At 40.9% G+C, this 18,644-nt stretch overlaps 1 protein-coding gene across 3 annotated transcripts in view; it reads left to right on the top strand.

Moving 5' to 3' along the window:
• The window catches only part of LOC135512118 (hexokinase-1), a 38,791-nt gene that overhangs the window by 11,589 nt on the left and 8,558 nt on the right, over window positions 1-18,644 (top strand). For 2 of the 3 annotated variants that reach the window (XM_064933801.1, XM_064933802.1), the window contains exons 3-7: window positions 15,633-15,781; window positions 15,937-16,056; window positions 16,533-16,628; window positions 16,999-17,098; window positions 18,411-18,594. In XM_064933801.1, coding sequence (XP_064789873.1) covers window positions 15,633-15,781; window positions 15,937-16,056; window positions 16,533-16,628; window positions 16,999-17,098; window positions 18,411-18,594 — 649 coding nt within the window. Of the gene's footprint in view, window positions 1-13,733; window positions 13,754-15,632; window positions 15,782-15,936; window positions 16,057-16,532; window positions 16,629-16,998; window positions 17,099-18,410; window positions 18,595-18,644 lie in introns of those variants that run through there. The other variant, XM_064933803.1, reaches the window with a different exon arrangement.

Genomic DNA, 18,644 nt, shown 5'->3' with positions numbered 1-18,644 from the left:
GTTTTCTCCGCATTCCCAGCATAAGGAGCTCGTCGATTCAGGCGCGGCTGAGAATTTTATTGACAGATCATTTGCCCATAGTTTAGGGATCCCCATTGTTTCTGTGGCTATGCCTTGCCAGTTCACACCTTAGATAGTCAACCATTAGGGTCAGAGTTGATAAGGGAGGCCACCGCTACTTTGGGCATGGTGACGCAGGGGGTCACACGGAGAGAATCAGTCTCTTTCTCATTGACTCTCCTGTGTTTCCCGTGGTCCTTGGCCTACCCTGGTTAGTTTGTCATGACCCCACTGTTTAATGGCTACGAAGGGCTCTCACGGGGTGGTCGCGAGAGTGCTCGGGGAGGTGTTTAGGTGTTTCTGTAGGTGCTACTACAGTGGAAAGTCCAGACCAGGTCTCCACCGTGCGCATTCCCCCCGAATATGCTGATTTGGCTCTCGCCTTCTCCAAAAAAGAAGGTAACTCAATTACCACCCCATCGACGAGGGGACTGTGCGATAAATCTCCTGGTAGACGGTGCACTTCCCAGGAGTCACGTGTATCCTCTGTCACAGGCGGAGACGGTGGCTATGGAAACAAATGTCTCCGAATCCCTGCGTCAGGGGTACATTCGGTCCTCCACTTCCCCCACCACCTTTCTTTTTTGTGAAGAAGGAGGAGGGAGGTCTGCGCCTGTTTATTGACTATCGAGGTCTTAATCAGATAACTGTGAGGTACAGTTACCCGCTACCTCTTTTCGCCATGGCGATTGAGTCAATGCATGGGGCGCATTTCTTCACCAAACTTGATCTCAGGAGTGCTTACAACCTGGTGCATATCCTGGAGGGAGACGAGTGGAAGACGCCGTTCGGTACGACCTCAGGGCATTATGAGTACCTAGTCATGCCGTACAGGTTGATGAATGCTCCATCAGTTTTCCAAGCCTTTGTAGCCGAGATTTTCAGGGACCTGCACGGGCAGGGTGTAGTGGTGTATATTGATGACATTCTGATATACTCCGCTGCACACGCCGAGCATGTGTCCCTGGTGCGCAAAGTGCTTGGTCGACTGTTGGAGCATGACCTGTACGCCAAGGCTGAGAAATGTCTGTTCTTCCAACAGTCCGTCTCCTTCCTATGGAGAGTGACCGCATCTCAGCCGTTTCACACCTGGTTTCAATTTCCCTCATTTATTGTTGTGTATTTAACCCTCTGTTCCCCCCCATGGCTTTGTGTGGAATTGTTTATTGTTTATTGTGCACATGTTACTGGTGCGCGTTGGGTTTTGTACCCATGTTTGTTTATTTTGTTATGCCGTTGGTTTTACAATTAAACTGCTCCGGCTATTACCTAGTTCTGCTCTCCTGCGTCTGACTTCCCTACACACCTCTTACACTAATCATGTAAATGTAATTAACTAGGAAGTCGGGGCACCAAGAAAAATCTTCAGATTACAAAGTTATAATTTTCCTAATATAACCCTTCAGATATTTTAATATCTAATCAATTAGTTTTCTAATTAATTAATTATTCTTTACCTCACGGTAGTCTCATTCCAAATGTCGTAAATTGTTGGTTTTCTGCACCAACCCAGCCTTTACTATGAGTCATCCATACTGTAACGGATGTCATCTGGAGATAGAGAGGAGGACCATGGTGCAGCGTGGTAAGTGTTCATGTCTTTTTAATAAACAAACTGAACACTGGAACAAAACAATAAACGATGTGAACAAAACAAAACAGTACCGTGTGGCCCAAACACTCACACGGAAACAAACACCAACAAACCAAAAGTGAAACCCAGGCTACCTAAGTATGATTCTCAATCAGGGACAACAATTGACTGCTGCCTCTGATTGAGAACCATACTCGGCCGAACTCAAAAACAAACATAGAAAAACAAACAGACTGCCCACCCCAACTCACGCCCTGACCATACTAAAACAAAGACAAAAACAAAGGAACTAAGGTCAGAATGTGACACATACACCAATTGTCTTAATTATTTATTTACTAAGTAACTAAATAATCACAGAAATTCATAAACAAACAACACAGTAGATATGGTTACAAGGAAATGATAGGGGAGGTTCCCTAGTGGGCTAAGCCGATATGATGGCTTGGTGGACAAAGGGAAGTGGGTGTGGACTGAGAATAGCGGGAAAGACAAAAAAATTAATCACTACACAGTTGATAATTATATTAATTGAAATGCTAATCCTTTGCACATGAACGCCCACTTATTTGGGAATAACTGCAATCAATATATATTTACACTCAGTGTGTCGTCGTGATCTCTGTTGAAATCCTCCGTCTCTCTGTTGGAGAGTTCATCCAAGCGTCTCTCTCTCTGCTTCCCTGAAGATCAAAGTATTTCGTGGTTAGAATGGGTACTTCAGAGTACCATTCAGAAATGTTCTCATACAATAGATGTTTCGGCGGTTGTCGGTCTTCGTATCCCAGGTTGACATCACTTCTAGCTGCAGACTCGTAATTAGTATCTAAGATTTCCTCTTATTGTGTAGAGATCGATAGTCTCAGAGTTGAACCATTTCCAGCTGTGTAGCCAATGCTCTATGTGGTACGGTTAGGAATTCAATAACTATTCGCAATCACAGCTGACACTGTGGGTCTTCTGAGTCTAAACTCAAACCTGTGCCTCCTCAGCTGACCGAGGTACGCGTGTTCTGAAGAGGATTTCCTCAGGAGGGGTTTGTATTCGTAACAATAGAAATGGCGCCAGATCATGTCTGTGCTCACGGGGGCGGGCCAATGACTTAGATAAACTTTAAAGGGAATACAATTCTCTTTCATTAAAGGTTTAACATCACCTTACATAATTTCACAAATAGTTTCATCTTTACTCATTCACTTTATACAGGAATTAGATGGAAACCCCATAACTGAGAAATGTACATATTCAGAGATATAGTTATGTGTGTTTCCTGTCCACTCTGAGGTCACCAAATGAAACACACTTGTCATACCCGTCCCGTAAGTGTCCACGGACCATTCCCACCTTCATAAAAGTGAACCTTTTGTATCAAATTCCCATTTTTGGGATTTAGGTGTTCGCCATGGGAAATCCTTTGTTCTCTTTATCTGTCTCTCTTTCTGCATGGCCAGGTGGAGAGATTCTCCTCCAGGAATTTATGACCTGAGATAACATAACCTGGGTGTAGGAGAGAGAGAGAGAGAGAGAGAGCGAGAGAGAGAGAGCGAGAGCGTGAGAGACAGGGGGGGGGCACGATCTATACCCAGAAAGGTTCACATCATGATACTTTCATTGATATAGTTGCAAATTATTTGTAATAGCCATAGTGATGAGTCATCCCCAGCTGTAAACTCTATAGAACGCTTCAGACAACCACTTTTATTGTGACGGTACATCAAACACGGGCGATTTTATCATGTCAATCTGGGTGGTGCAAACTAAACCAATTTTTTGTGATAAGTGATATAACAGTGGCAAAAGGTTCCCACAAACTATAAGGGCCTACATAAAGCTGTCCCGACAGCAGAGCTTTCCTTTCAGCACCATAGAGTGAATCCTTACCACCGCTACTCCTGGCTTTTAGTGGAGTCTGATCTGACAGCGAAATAGTTCATTCAGTCTCATTTACTGCCTTTTTAAAAACATAGTTGATATAGCTATCTTGCTTAAATAAATATGGTTTCTACTGACTCCTTGTGGATTTGTGTAACTCGATGAGAACCGCATCCTCCTTCAATAATAATGAATGCCGAAACGAGTTTTGACTTTTGAATCATACACAAACATTATTACATTTATGTTCAGTGAATTCATAATCTTTGTTCTTATATGATAAACACTTAAAGTATAAGCAATTAAACGCAAACGAGCTGTGACGAGGAAGGCCTATTCGTTCATCACTTTCGAAATAGACAGCGACAGAAATTCTCATGTTAGTTCAGATAAATTCAACAAGATGTTGAGGCGTTAACTTTACTATTCTTTAAGTCCCCATACAGAAAGAGAGAGAGAGAAAGAGAGATGCGGACTCAGCGGTTTACCTACCATTTGAAGTATTTTATTATATGGTCTAAAAAGGAAGGTAAAAAGGAAGGAAAATATAATCACGAGGATCCACTTTTATAGACAATATACCGACTCACAGACAGAGTACTGCGCAAACAAAACAGCACTCTCAATATCAACTGGAATTACATGGGTCTATTACTGAACTTTTGGTTTAACACAAATATTTGAATGGGAAGAGTCTGTCACTGGCAGACATGGTACATGGTTATAGACCCAACAACATTCTATAGTATCCCCTCCTCGTGTAGAAAAGCACATGAGCTAATTATAATACACAAAGTAAGCAAAACAATGAAATGCATAAATCTATCATTGCCTAAAATGGTGAATAAGATACTAATGAGACAGACCTATATAAGCAAAATAACAAATGAGATACAAACTATGGAATAAGGGAACAATGAGTGGATAAGAGGCAAGCCTTCATTTCGATTAAGATATGAGTGAGCTGAGTCGGATGTAGCCTACATGCTTATTCGCATGTAAGCTGCCTAAAATGGACAGCGAGAGATTTCAGAACATGGGCTGTTCTTACAGTGTTCTCCCTGTACACCAAGTCAGAACAGCAGGTTAAATAAATGAGGTACATGACCAGACAATGAAAGGTCTTAAACTATTCGATGATGACATTTCAATAAAACAGGCTATAGGCTACATGGGCACCACTAAGTCAGAACAGTAGGCTAAGTTTACAGAGGGAGAGGGACCACATTCTTAGGATGAGACACAGGTTACCAACAGCTTACTATACAACGGGCTACTAACAGCTTACTACACAACATGCACTTCGTGTTAGTTTCTTGGCAACAGTATAGATGTCTCCCTGGCGTATTGCATCACTTATGCAGCAGCATACAATACATATTAAGGGACCCACCGTAGTTGTGCTGTGCTCACTTGAACAGGAAGATGGTGCGGCGGTACTTCTTGTGGGCAAACTTCTGAATTAGTACTTTGTCATCAAAATCTGGCATTCTCTGGATGAACATGAAGATTTCATTTCACACTTGCATCACTGTCCTTTGTGGCAAACATTTCCAGATATTTAACTGTACTTTATAGGGATATTATGTAATGAAATTAATGGAAGGTCATGTATGGTCATAAGCTCACAATTATTCATATTTAGCCTTAAACCTGATGGATCTGAGAAGAGATTAACTAAATTGATAACTAGGGGGATCTGTTCTTTGTCCTTAAGAAAAATAGTGGTATAATCTGCTAGCTGACTAATGATGGCTTTTCCCATGACATGTTCCAAAGTGGGCATGAGAGCATTATTCTCAATACATTCAATGAAGGTGTCAAAAAGTAGATCTCTTAGATCATCCCAAAATAAAATCGCAGCCAGGCGATCACAGCCAGGCAATATATTTAAGGCTGGTTTCTTTACAGTTATATCCAATTCCTCTATTTGACGCTCTACTTCACAAAACTCTTTAAAGTGTAACTAAGTCTATTGTAGGAATATGGCTTTTATTTTTCAAAAAAATATCATTACAGTTATTGGGGATTAGGATGAGGAATATAAATCATTGTAGAAACAAAAAATGTCTGTAACAATCAATTTTGTTTCTTTTCTTTCATTCCTACTAACATACAAATAATTCATAGCATTTCTTTCCTGACACCTTTTTTCACATCTGCTAAAGTAAGAAGTGCTTTTTTCTCCTTCTTCTATCCACTTTGTCCTTGATCTAATATAAGCACCATTCGCCGTTCTTTATGTGAACATCATCCAATTTGTATTGTAAGATTAGTATCTTATTTTTGCCAGCCACAGACAAATCTGACTTGTTACTAAGTACATTAATTTCATTAACCAAATCCATTTCTAACTGTGTTTTATACACCCAGGGGGGCTTGAACTGCTGTAGATTCTGCAGTGATGTAGTGTCCCCGTGAGTGACAGAACCCTGATCCAATCACGGCTCAACCAGAGAAGATTTACAATGCCTACACTCTGTGCTTTCGCTGGCTGCCCCTCCACCACAGAAAGCACTGAGCTACTGTAGGCTGAAACATGCATTTTTGAGCCGCCTTACTCAAAGAAAGAGACCAAGTTTGAATGTTGCTTTATTAACTCAATAATTATTTTTTACATTGTTTGCTAAACTGATATGTGAAACAATTAATGCCAGAATGACATGCAAAATAGGCAAAAAATAATAGGTGGGGCTCTGACATCAAATCTTTCAATGGTAAAATGTTTTATTTAATTTTCGCCTGACATGATCACTCTACCTACTCTTAATTCTTGTCTAATATGTTGCCTTTTCTTACCTTTTTTAATAAATTCTGATATTTTGAATAATGTGATAGGTATATTTCACTGAATCATATGGTTGTTAAGAGCGACATTTTGATAATATTACCGTTATATCAACACAATCACTCCCGTTCAACAACTCTAAATCTCTTTTGGCACAGTAGGCTTCAAGTCACTTGCTGATAATGTTGCAGAAAAAGTTTGAAAGGTTTAGGCATTCCTTAATCACTGAACACGTAAATGCTGTCAATTACCCAATTTATAGGCTTGCCCAATTTAGGGGAATTTTTTTACAACGCGATATTGCGCTCCAAAGGGATAACTTGAAAAAGCATGATGTAGGTTGATAAAATAATCCAAAGAAAAATATGTGATTATTTATTAGCCTAGTGATTATAGGAATTTAGGCATATCATCCGAATATGGCCTCATGTAAAATCATTGTCAAAAGCGCAAGAGATACCAACTGTTGCATGTAAATGTAGATTATTTATGGGTTGATCATAGGCTATATAAATATCAAATCATTCTTTCAACTCCAAAGCAATTGCCTGTCCACGGCACAGGAACCACTGACTCGCTGCCTTTTACTATTATTAAGGCAACTACTGGTAACACTTATTAAATTGTTAGGACAGCTCACGAGGCCTTCTAATTATCTGTTGAGTAAGTGGGACTCTTATTACTAAAGAGGCTTTATGCATAGCTTTTATTTTTTACCAATAATAGTAGGAGTAAAATGTCTCTATTCTTAGCACTTACAATTTTCTACGCTGAGACGCTTTCTGGATATGGGCCCTGATATCCTGAGTCCAACCTATGTTTCATTATACAAATATTAAAGGACAAAATCTCATAAATCTCACCTCATAAGTTCTCCTATGATCTTTCAGGCAGTTCAATATAAGTTGTCAGCACTCGCTTCAAATTGCCAACATTCAAGTCAAACCCTTTATATAAATACTGATACATGTCCCTGATACAGCAATATGAAATCATGTAGGATTCATAAAAAAAAAATGTTTTATTGTGTTTATTAGTTATGAACTTTGCTAGAATGTGGTGACAACTGTGTCAATCTACAGTAGCAGCAGAAGATTGATCTTTTTGATTGACTCACTTGAAAATTAAGCATAAAGTGGGTTCATCAATGGATTCATTGAATGAGCTGTTGTTGTCTTTATAGCTGTAGGCATATTGCAGTGCAAAGCTTGCCATATAATCGTTGTGGAATCTGCCCAGAGTCGGCTATAGCCTTTTTGTGTCCCTAAACTAGATTTGGTTGGGGGGCCCCTCCACCTTGCGGCAAAACATTTTGACGGCGGAGAGAAATTTTGTAGTTTTAAAGTTTATTTACTATAATTCTATACATTTTTTCATGGGGCGTAGAGAAAATTTTGCCGTTTTGAAGCAAGTTTTCTGCAGTTCTACACATATTTCCATGTAGCTGAGACAACCTTGCAATTTTATAAAACATTTCATGAAATTCTACTTATTTTTCCCTGGGGCAGAGAGAAAAAATGTAATCTAATTTCCTGCTATTCTTTAAACTTATGCCATATTAATTTAGGGGCTCCCGAGTGGTGCAGAGGTCTAAGTCACTGCATCTCAGTGCTTGAGGTGTCACTACAGGCACCCTGGTTAGAATCCAGGCTGTATCACAAACGTCTGTGATTGGGAGTCCCATAGGGCGGCACACAATTGGCCCAGCGTCGTCCATGGTTGGCTGGTGCAGGCCATCATTGTAAATAAGAATTTGTCCTTTAGTGACTTGCCTAGTTAAATAAAGGTTAACATTTTTTCTCAAAAATAAATTAAAAAGTAAATATATCAGAGTGAGATTGACTAACAAAATCAATGGGGGCCCCCTGGAGGTCAGGACCACTGGGCATGTGCCCTGTGTGCCCGTTCATTATTCGGCTATGATCACTACAAGTTTAGATATCTTGCTAATGATGGAACATTTTGTGACTGTCAGTGGCTGACATACTGTAACAAGAGAAAAACTGCTGGAACAACCAAATTTCAAAATTGCACCTGGTGTATTATACTATTCTTACTCTCAATAGTATGTTGATACCCCGACTGTGTTCCTAAATGTAAAATAGATAAATATATGTTGTGGGGTCGGGGGCCCCCTAGCAGCCAGGGGCCCAAAGCAACTGCTTATGTTGCTTAACCTTGGAACCGGCCCTGAATCTGCCTTTGCTGCAGAATGTGAGCGTTCTTTATTCATGCACCTTATCAAAAACCTGTGGTTACATCACAGATTACACATTATCCCACAACCAGATTTTCACTGACATTCAGTGCCTGATTCTATCATCTTTACTCAGTAGAACAGCTATGTATTACCGACGGGGTTGTAACCTGGGTCTCCTGTGCCACAGGACTGTGTTAACCCGTTGACCTAAAGCCCTATAGGCATTATCTTGGAGAGCTATGCGTGAGAGAGGTTTTCTGAACCAACATAGTTACATGTCATCTGAATTTGCTTAATAACGGTTTGTACAAAAATCACTGTCAACTGGGCACTACAGACATAGGATCTCAATTTGAGCCAGTTTGCTACAGCAGGAAAATAATCCTGCAGTAACAGGAAATGTGTATTATAATTAATGGACATTTTTGTATGTGTTGATATGTTTTTTATTGGGGCAAATCTAGTTCGAAAATTCAAAGTGGAACTTATGGACATAAAACTCAAATACACTACAAGTTTGCATTTCCTGAATGACAGGAAAATTCACATAAACAAAAGAGTGACCAAATTAAAATCCTGTATGACTGTCAGCCATGTATCCCAAGGTCAGTGACATGATACTATATCCTGATTATCTTTTAGCTCCCCAAGCATTGCTATAAATGTCTTGATTCCTGTTTAACAGCATAGTACAGCATGGTTATTGAAAAGAGAGACCAGTCATATAATACGATATGGGAGTGAATTGTTAGACTCAGTGGAGAGATACATGTCGCCATGTCTAAGGGTAGCACACGCTAAATTAAGCGCACATAAACGTTGGGGTACATTAAAATTAATGATTATCAAGATCATGTTTTGTTTGCAATTAAAACCTTTGGTTTGCTGATTATGATATTATTATACTGAATGCTAAAGAAATTGACATTCCTCTTCCAGGAGAATGGGGGTAGTAATTATCTCTCTCTATGAAATGTTTCCTGAGGCTATGGTCTTGGGAGAGGGGTTAGTGAAATTTAGCAGTTTTATAGGTATAACGGTATCTGGATTCAGTGGTAAAGAGGAGTTACCAAAATAAATAAGGCCCGGCCTTTTTTGTTTGATTTTGCCATATGGCTTACCACACACACACACACCAGTACGTACACACAACTTACTGGTTATGAATATGGGTTTGTGCCAAGGTAATTTAAACGGTCACACACACACATTGAATTTTCAGAAAAAAAACTTCTGAGTTTTAATTGACCACCTGAATTATTTTGATAAAAAATGTACTGGGGAAACTTACTGTAAACCTGGGATACAAAATGTATGAAATATTTTACAGTTTTTAATTAATTGGTCTAATATAAAGATAAAGATAAATCGTAAAAATCCAAATAACTTTACAGATCTTAATTGTAAAGGGTTTAAACACCGTTTCCCATGCTTGTTCAATGAACCATAAACAATTAACAAACATGCACCTGTGGAACGGTGGTTAAGAGACAAACAGCTTACAGACGGTAGGCAATTAAGGTCACAGTTATGAAAACTTAGGACACTAAAGAGGTCTTTCTACACCAAAAGAAAGATGCCCATGGTTCCTGCTGATCTGCGTGAACGTGCCTTAGGCATGCTGCATGGAGACATGAGGACTGCAAATGTGGCCAGTGCAATAAATTGCAATATCTGTACTGTGGGATGCCTAAGACAGTGCTACAGGGAGACAGGATGGACAGCTGATCGTCCTCACAGTGGCAGACCACCTGTAACAAAACCTGCACAGGATCGGTGCACCTGAACATCACACCTGCGGGACAGGTACAGGACAACAACTGCCCGAGTTACACCAGGAACTCACAATCCCTCCATCGGTGCTCAGACTGTCCGCAATAGGCTGAAAGAGGCTGGAATGAAGGCTTGTAGGCCTGTTGTAAGGCAGGTCCTCACCAGGCATCACCGGCAACAACGTCGCTTATGGACACAAACCCACCGTCACTGGACCAGACAGGACTGGCAAAAAGTGCTCTTCACTGACGAGTCGCGGTTTTGTCTCACCAGGGGTGATGGTCGGATTTGTGTTTATCGTCAAAGGAATGAGCGTTACACCGTGGCCTGTACTCTGGAGCGGGATCGATTTGGAGGTGGAGGGTTCGTCATGGTCTGGGGCGGTGTGTCACAGCATCATCGGACCGAGCTTGTTGTCATTGCAGGCAATCTCAACTCTGTGCGTTACAGGGAAGACATCCTCCTCCCTCATGTGGTACCCTTCCCGCAGGCTCATCCTGACATGACCCTCCAGCATGACAATGCCACCAGCCATACTGCTTGTTCTGTGCATGATTTCATGCAAGACAGGAATGTCAGTGTTCTGTCATGGCCAGTGAAGAACCCGGATCTCAATTCCATTGAGCACATCTGGGACCTGTTGAACTTGTTCAGTTTATGTCTCAGTTGTTGAATCTTGTTATGCTAAGTTTGTTAAAAAATAAATGCACTTGAAAGTGAGAGGACATTTCTTTTTTTACTGAGTTTAGTAAGAAACACTAATTTGAAGGGTTTGAATGACGTCTGAACTCTGTCCTGACTTTTTAGTGTGATTTGATCATCCTCGCTGGAAAGCTGAGAGACATTGGATGATGATTTGAAGGTCATTTGTAATGCTAATAATTACGGAGAAGTTTTATAACTAATAGAAAGTGTTGTTGTTTTTACACATTAGTCAATATGGTGAATTATATGTCAAAATGGGGGAATTACCTTTTTTTGGGGGGGATTGAAGTTTACACACCTTGAGTGATATGTAGGTATATATTGAGTGATGTATGAAGGAGTGTATTTTTCCCTTGCTTGTTTTGTTTTGTTTTGAGAAATCCCACCAGATTGGGTCTGCTGGATGTTTGGGATAATTTCCTGATCCTATGTCTGCGATGAGGTTGACAGTGTGATAAGGGGAGTATAAGCTAATTTGGGAAAATATGTTTCAAATCAAATCAAATCAAATCAAATTTTATTTGTCACATACACATGGTTAGCAGATGTTAATGCGAGTGTAGCGAAATGCTTGTGCTTCTAGTTCCGACAATGCAGTAATAACCAACAAGTAATCTAACTAACAATTCCAAAACTAATTTCTTATACACAGTGTAAGGGGATAAAGAGTATGTACATAAAAGATATATGAATGATTGATGGTACAGAGCAGCATAGGCAAGATACAGTAGATGGTATCGAGTACAGTATATACATATGAGATGAGTATGTAAACAAAGTGGCATAGTTAAAGTGGCTAGTGATACATGTATTACATAAGGATGCAGTAGATGATATAGAGTACAGTATATACGTATACATATGAGATGAATAATGTAGGGTATGTAAACATTATATTAGGTAGCATTGTTTAAAGTGGCTAGTGATATATTTTACATCATTTCCCATCAATTCCCATTATTAAAGTGGCTGGAGTTGAGTCAGTGTGTTGGCAGCAGCCACTCAATGTTAGTGGTTGCTGTTTAACAGTCTGATGGCCTTGAGATAGAAGCGGTTTTCAGTCTCTCGGTCCCAGCTTTGATGCACCTGTACTGACCTTGCCTTCTGGATGATAGCGGGGTGAACAGGCAGTGGCTCGGGTGGTTGTTGTCCTTGATGATCTTTATGGCCTTCCTGTAACATCGGGTGGTGTAGGTGTCCTGGAGGGCAGGTAGTTTGCCCCCGGTGATGCGTTGTGCAGACCTCACTACCCTCTGGAGAGCCTTACGGTTGTGAGCGGAGCAGTTGCCGTACCAGGCGGTGATACAGCCCGCCAGGATGCTCTCGATTGTGCATCTGTAGAAGTTTGTGAGTGCTTTTGGTGACAAGCCAAATTTCTTCAGCCTCCTGAGGTTGAAGAGGCGCTGCTGCGCCTTCTTCACGATGCTGTCTGTGTGAGTGGACCAATTCAGTTTGTCTGTGATGTGTATGCCGAGGAACTTAAAACTTACTACCCTCTCCACTACTGTTCCATCGATGTGGATAGGGGGGTGTTCCCTCTGCTGTTTCCTGAAGTCCACAATCATCTCCTTAGTTTTGTTGACGTTGAGTGTGAGGTTATTTTCCTGACACCACACTCCGAGGGCCCTCACCTCCACCCTGTAGGCCGTCTCGTCGTTGTTGGCAATCAAGCCTACCACTGTTGTGTCGTCCGCAAACTTGATGATTGAGTTGGAGGCGTGCGTGGCCGCGCAGTGGGTGGGTGAACAGGAAGTACAGGAGAGGGCTCAGAACGCACCCTTGTGGGGCCCCAGTGTTGAGGATCAGCAGAATGCGTTGTTATTTCCTTCAACATTTGTTTTAGAAATTTGCATTAAGAATATTTGTAGAAGTAATAATTTTGTCATATAGTCAATGCTTGTCTGGATTTCCTGGATCAGAAATGAACTGAACTGAATTGTTGTTCTGATTTGTCCTTTCGAGGTTAAGGTGGAAATGGTATCTAAATGCACGAAAGGGATAATTTGACCAAACAGGGTGTGACCTCAAAACCCCCTCTCACCGGCTGAAGAAATGGCATTCACTACGGCCCTGTCCTGCACCACTTCTATCGAGAGACCTGAGTCCGAGCCAGCAACCGGTGGACAGCATCTAGTTCTCTCATATTGCTGGTATACTGGTTGGCAAATGAACAAGGCATAATAGGAGTTGTGGTGGGGTTCAGGTGAGACATTTTATCATGGTCCATACACTTTGAACTGTGAAGCTACCTGAAGAAGGAAAATGAAGAAATGCCAGAAGATTGAGTGCTGGTGAAAGGAGGGGTTTGGTCAACTGTGCCCGTAATTGATTTAGACTTATCTGAAATTGTTATTTGGGGTATCAGGTTGATGGGGGAGGTCTACAGTGCTAAATGTATCATTATTTAGGGTAAGAATTCATTGAGATACTGATCTGTAATTATAACCCCGACGAGAGAGTTAATTGGGTTAATTATTAGGTGAATATATTGTATGTTAATATGGATGTACATTCTGTCAGTGTTGATGTATGTTAAATTGAGAGTTTTCATTTTGAGTGATAGAACCAATGTGAATCACTGAGCAATGTCATTCAACATTTTGGTTGGATAATTAACTGGGTTTTGAATTATGATTTGGAAACTAAATTATTTTTAAAACTGACTGATTGATTTAGTATTAGTATGTTAACTATATGAGTGGAGCAATTGATGTATTATGGATTGATTGTTTTGATTGTTGTTATGCTAATGATGACATGGGTAAATACATTGTGCACTATGTTGAGACTATTCTCAGCATGCTTTGGTAAAAGGAGGGGTAAACTCTGATTCTGAGAGTGAAACTGAGCTTAATCTATTTGATTTATATCCATTACCAAATTGAAATGTTTAAGGATAACACTCAGGAACTATAGCAGGTTTATGCTAATGGGACATTGAGTCCATAGGTGATGCCTTATACATAGTGGGATCATGATGCTTGTCCTGGGTTATGTTCATTAGGCACTAAATGGAATAAATGTCTTTTTAAACCTTGTAATTTTACTTTTAAGTTGAGAGAATTCTCAAAATGGGGGAATGTGATAGAAAAATTACATATTTAACAGATTTGTTTAATATTAATACTTAGCAATTAATACTTAACAAATATGAGGATATTTCTGTCCTGTTAGTGTCTTTGTTTTCTTGGGCTCCACTCTAGTTACCTGCAGCTAATCAGGGTGTATGGTCACTGGAGATGGCTTGAGCTGACAAATGGGTTAAAGACTGCATTACAGAGACAAGAATGTGTTTTGCTAGAGATAGCTTAGGAGTAGAACAATCCGTCGTTGTCTCAAAATCATCCTTGCATCTGGGAAACTAAGCCAGGGTGGGGTAAAGACAACAACCCAAGTGCAGATAATGACAGGATGAACCCAGAGTGGCTTATGATACCCCAATCTGCATGAGGGGGGTTGAACCAACCATAACTGAGTGTTGTTAGCTGAGTGTTGTTAGTGTCAGCTATATATAGTATTCTGCATTTGTGTAAAGGTTGGGTTACTCGGTCCAACACTCAAGGGTGGGGGGTCGACAAGCCTCATTAGTGCAAAAATGAATCAATATTAAATGAAGATGATTGTTTGAAGAAATGACAAAATCTCTCTCAGTACTGAATTTCCACAACAGTGTGTAGAGTCAGTATAAATGTATGTGCATAGTTTCCTGTAGTCCACGATCAGCTCCTTGGTCTTACTGACGTTGAGGCACCACACTTCCACCACACTACCACACTGACCTCCTCCCTGTTGGCTGACTCATCATCACTGGTGATTAGGCCTACCACTGTGTAGTCGTCAGCAAACTTGATGATGGTGATGGAGTCATGCGTGGCCACACAGTTGTGGGTGAACAGGGAGTACAGGAGGGGACTAAGCACACACCCCTGCGGGGACCCTGTGTTGAGGGTCAGCATGGTGAGGGTGATGGTGCCTACCCTCACCACCAGGATCCAATTGCAGAGGGAGATGTTCAGACCCAGAGTCCTAAGCTTGTTGATGAGCTTGGAGGGGACAATGGTGTTGAAAGCTGAGCTGGAGTCAATGAACAGCATTCTCACATACCTGATGGCAAATCGGCAATCGAAATAAACGTTTTACCACAGCAACCATGTTATATTTGGGAAGCACATTTCATTCTGAGTTCGGACATACAGTGCCTTCGGACGATATTCAGACCCCTTGACTTTTTTCACATTTTGTTACATTACAGCTTTATTCTAAAATGTATTAAATTGTTCTTTCCCCTCATAATTCTACATACAATATCCCATAATGACAAAGCAAAACCAGGAAAAAAAATGTGTTGCTTATTTATGAAAAAAAACAAACTGATATCACATTTACATAAGTATTCAGACCCTTTACTCAGTACTTTGTTGAAGCACCTTTGGCAGAGATGTTTACATGACTATTGCATAATCTGTTGAATATTGAATTATTACTGTGCATGTGAACATACTCACTGCCGCCTGTAGTACTGTAACCCACGTACCTCAATCAGTAGGTTCCCCTTCTGTTTCAGTGGACATGATGCCTCTGTTCACAGTTCACATATTTGCTTGCTGTGAGCACATGCATATTTTTTATGCTTGTTACAGAGAAGGGGGACTTCATTGCTCTGGATCTGGGAGGCTCGGCCTTCCGCATCCTGCGAGTGAAGGTGTCCCATGAGAAGAAGCAGACGGTTCAGATGGAGAGCCAGATCTATGACACTCCAGAGGACATCATCCATGGCAGTGGCACTCGGGTACGGGGTACCTTTCAAACTCTTACCGTATATAAATGTCTAAAAGTCTAGTGGCCAGGGAAATAAATCCAAAGTGTGCATTACAGTCTCTCCTTGTGCACAGATTGCTTTCGAGATAGCCATCCCTAACTTAATTATTTTCCATTCCCTTGCAGCTGTTTGACCATGTTGCAGAGTGCCTGGGTGACTTCATGGAGAAGCAGAATATCAAGGATAAGAAGCTTTCTGTCGGCTTCACCTTCTCCTTCCCCTGTGCACAAACCAAACTGAATGAGGTGAGAGAATGAACAAACCAATAGTACTGTACAACTGAGCTTCAGTTATTAGCTTTGTTTTTTTATTTTACCCTCATTTTTCTCCCCAATTTCGATCTTGTCTCATCGCTGCAACTCCCAACGGGCTCGGGAGAGACGAAGGGTGAGCCATGTGTCCTCCTGAACATGACCCGCCCAAGCTCACACCTTAACACCCACCAGCTTAACTCGGAAGCCAGCTGCACCAATGTGTAGGGGGAAACACCATTCAATTGGCGACCTGTATCAGCCTGCAAGCACCCGGCCCTCCACAAGGAGTCGCTAGGGCACGATGAGCCAAGTAAAGCCCCCCCGGCCAAACCCTTCCCTAACCTGGATGACGCTGGGCCAATTGTGTGCCGTCCTATGGGACTCCTGTCACGGACGGTTGTATTAGCTTCAGTTTTGAAGACAGATCATATCGTACTATCAGTGATCTGCCTGTTTGTCTTTTGTAGAGTTATTTGCTCACTTGGACAAAACGCTTTAAAGCCAGTGGAGTTGAGGGAATGGACGTTGTGACTCTTCTGAACAAGGCCATCAAAAAACGAGGGGTAGGTTTGATGTTTTTAAGCACGCTTGTCTAATGCAATGACAATGAACCCACTAGGGAAAAACGACTTGAATCAACATTGTTTCCACATCATTTTATCCAGAAAATTCAATATGATGACGTTTAATGAACATGGATAACTGATTGGATTTGTAAAAAGTAATCAATGTCAGGTCATTTTTATTTCACCCAACTTTTAACCTAAATTCAATGACATGGTGAAATTATTGGTTGATTTCACATTAGTTCACAACTCAACCAAATGTAAATCAAAACTAGATGTTGAACTGATGTCTGTGCCCAATGGGAAGTTCAGTCATAAGCAAATCTGTTGCACCATGGTTATATAATTGTAACCCTGTGCTTTTCAGGACTATGACGCAGACATCATGGCAGTGGTCAATGACACAGTTGGAACCATGATGACCTGTGGCTTTGATGACCAGCGTTGTGAAGTTGGTATCATCATAGGTATAAAATCCATTTACCTTCCACCAGACCATTAAAGGATCCCCCCTCCCCATGAAGAAGTTGGTGTCACTATTTCAATGTAATTTCCTGTCTTAGAGAGAAAACGCACGTTTAGGTTCCACCTCTGAAGAATGACAGAGGCTACTTATAAATATTTACGAATTGGGTGTAGGAATTTCCACGTGGAGTTAAATATCAACAAATAGGGCACCTAGCATGCTAACCTTATCTAGCTAGCTAACCATATCTAGCAGGCTCGATAGGCTAGATCTGTTGTTGCTGTTTTTTTAACTACACTGTATTCAAAATATTAGCCAGCTCGAACGATGGCTTGTTCTGGAGCTGTATTTGCCATAAGCATTGATTTAGCGAGAACTTCGCCACAGATGGAAACCACTGGTCTATCTTTGACTCTGCCATCTATTATTATCTCAAAAGTTTTGACATCTTCCATAAATTGCGGCCGCGAATCCACCATAGAAATAGTTTGAAAAATAAGATGAAGCTCAGATAATATCCATAAATATAGAAAAATAGCTGATATGCATTTTTCTACATTGTAAGGGATATGGTGCAACTTTTCGTAGGTAGGCTGCTGACAGGCTTTGGCTGCGGTACAGCAATGCCAAGTCAGCCCCTGCTCATGGTTCTCACATGGGAAGTGAAATGATAGGCTATAATGACTTTGCTCAAGATCATGCACGCTGCAAATTACATGTAACTAACAAATTACATGTAACTAACAAATTACATGCACCCTTACATTTTTTCTCCATGGCTCGGGTGACCAAGTGGACACAAGACTGTTTGGCTCATGTGAGTCACGAAGAGGAATAACTTTGGATTTGTTTCAGATTAATCAACATTGCCATGCTGGTGGGTGGTAATATTCAAATAAAAATCAACCCTGAAACTAAACGTAGGCGAACAATAATTTTTATTATAGGAAATGACACCACATTCACACGGATTCGCACAAAGTGGGCAGTTCGGATTTGTCACTTCAAGCCAAAATATATCATAATTTGACTAAAACTATGACTTACTGACTTAAATCGTTATGCACCATCATGGGTAAGCTCTGGACATTGTTTTTCAGCTTGAAAAAGTGGATTTCTACCGGTGTGGGTGTTTAATTATATTTATTTCAAAATGTTCAATCATTTTGTCAGAACAGATATTGTTGTGTTTGGTTTCAATGTGCCCCTGCTGATCACCCTTTTACCCTATTTTTGTTCAAGCCGAGCTGAAGCTCATTGGGTACACTTCTACTTTTGCATTACTCACGTGTTGTTTGTTGGTGTCTCCTCAGGCACAGGTACTAATGCTTGTTACATGGAGGAGCTAAGGCACATTGACCTGGTGGAGGGAGACGAGGGCAGAATGTGTATCAACACAGAGTGGGGAGCCTTTGGGGACGATGGAATGCTGGAGGACATTCGCACAGAGTTCGACAGAGAAATTGACAGGGGCTCTCTAAACCCAGGGAAACAGCTGTATGTCCCACATATTAATACACTATAAATCAGACTTTCCCAAATTTCTT

This window comes from Oncorhynchus masou, chromosome 24 (genome assembly GCF_036934945.1).
Source record: "Oncorhynchus masou masou isolate Uvic2021 chromosome 24, UVic_Omas_1.1, whole genome shotgun sequence".
Classification (NCBI taxonomy): domain Eukaryota; kingdom Metazoa; phylum Chordata; class Actinopteri; order Salmoniformes; family Salmonidae; genus Oncorhynchus; species Oncorhynchus masou.
Note: the sequence above shows the minus strand (reverse complement) of the source record. Positions and strands in the feature narration are given on the sequence as shown.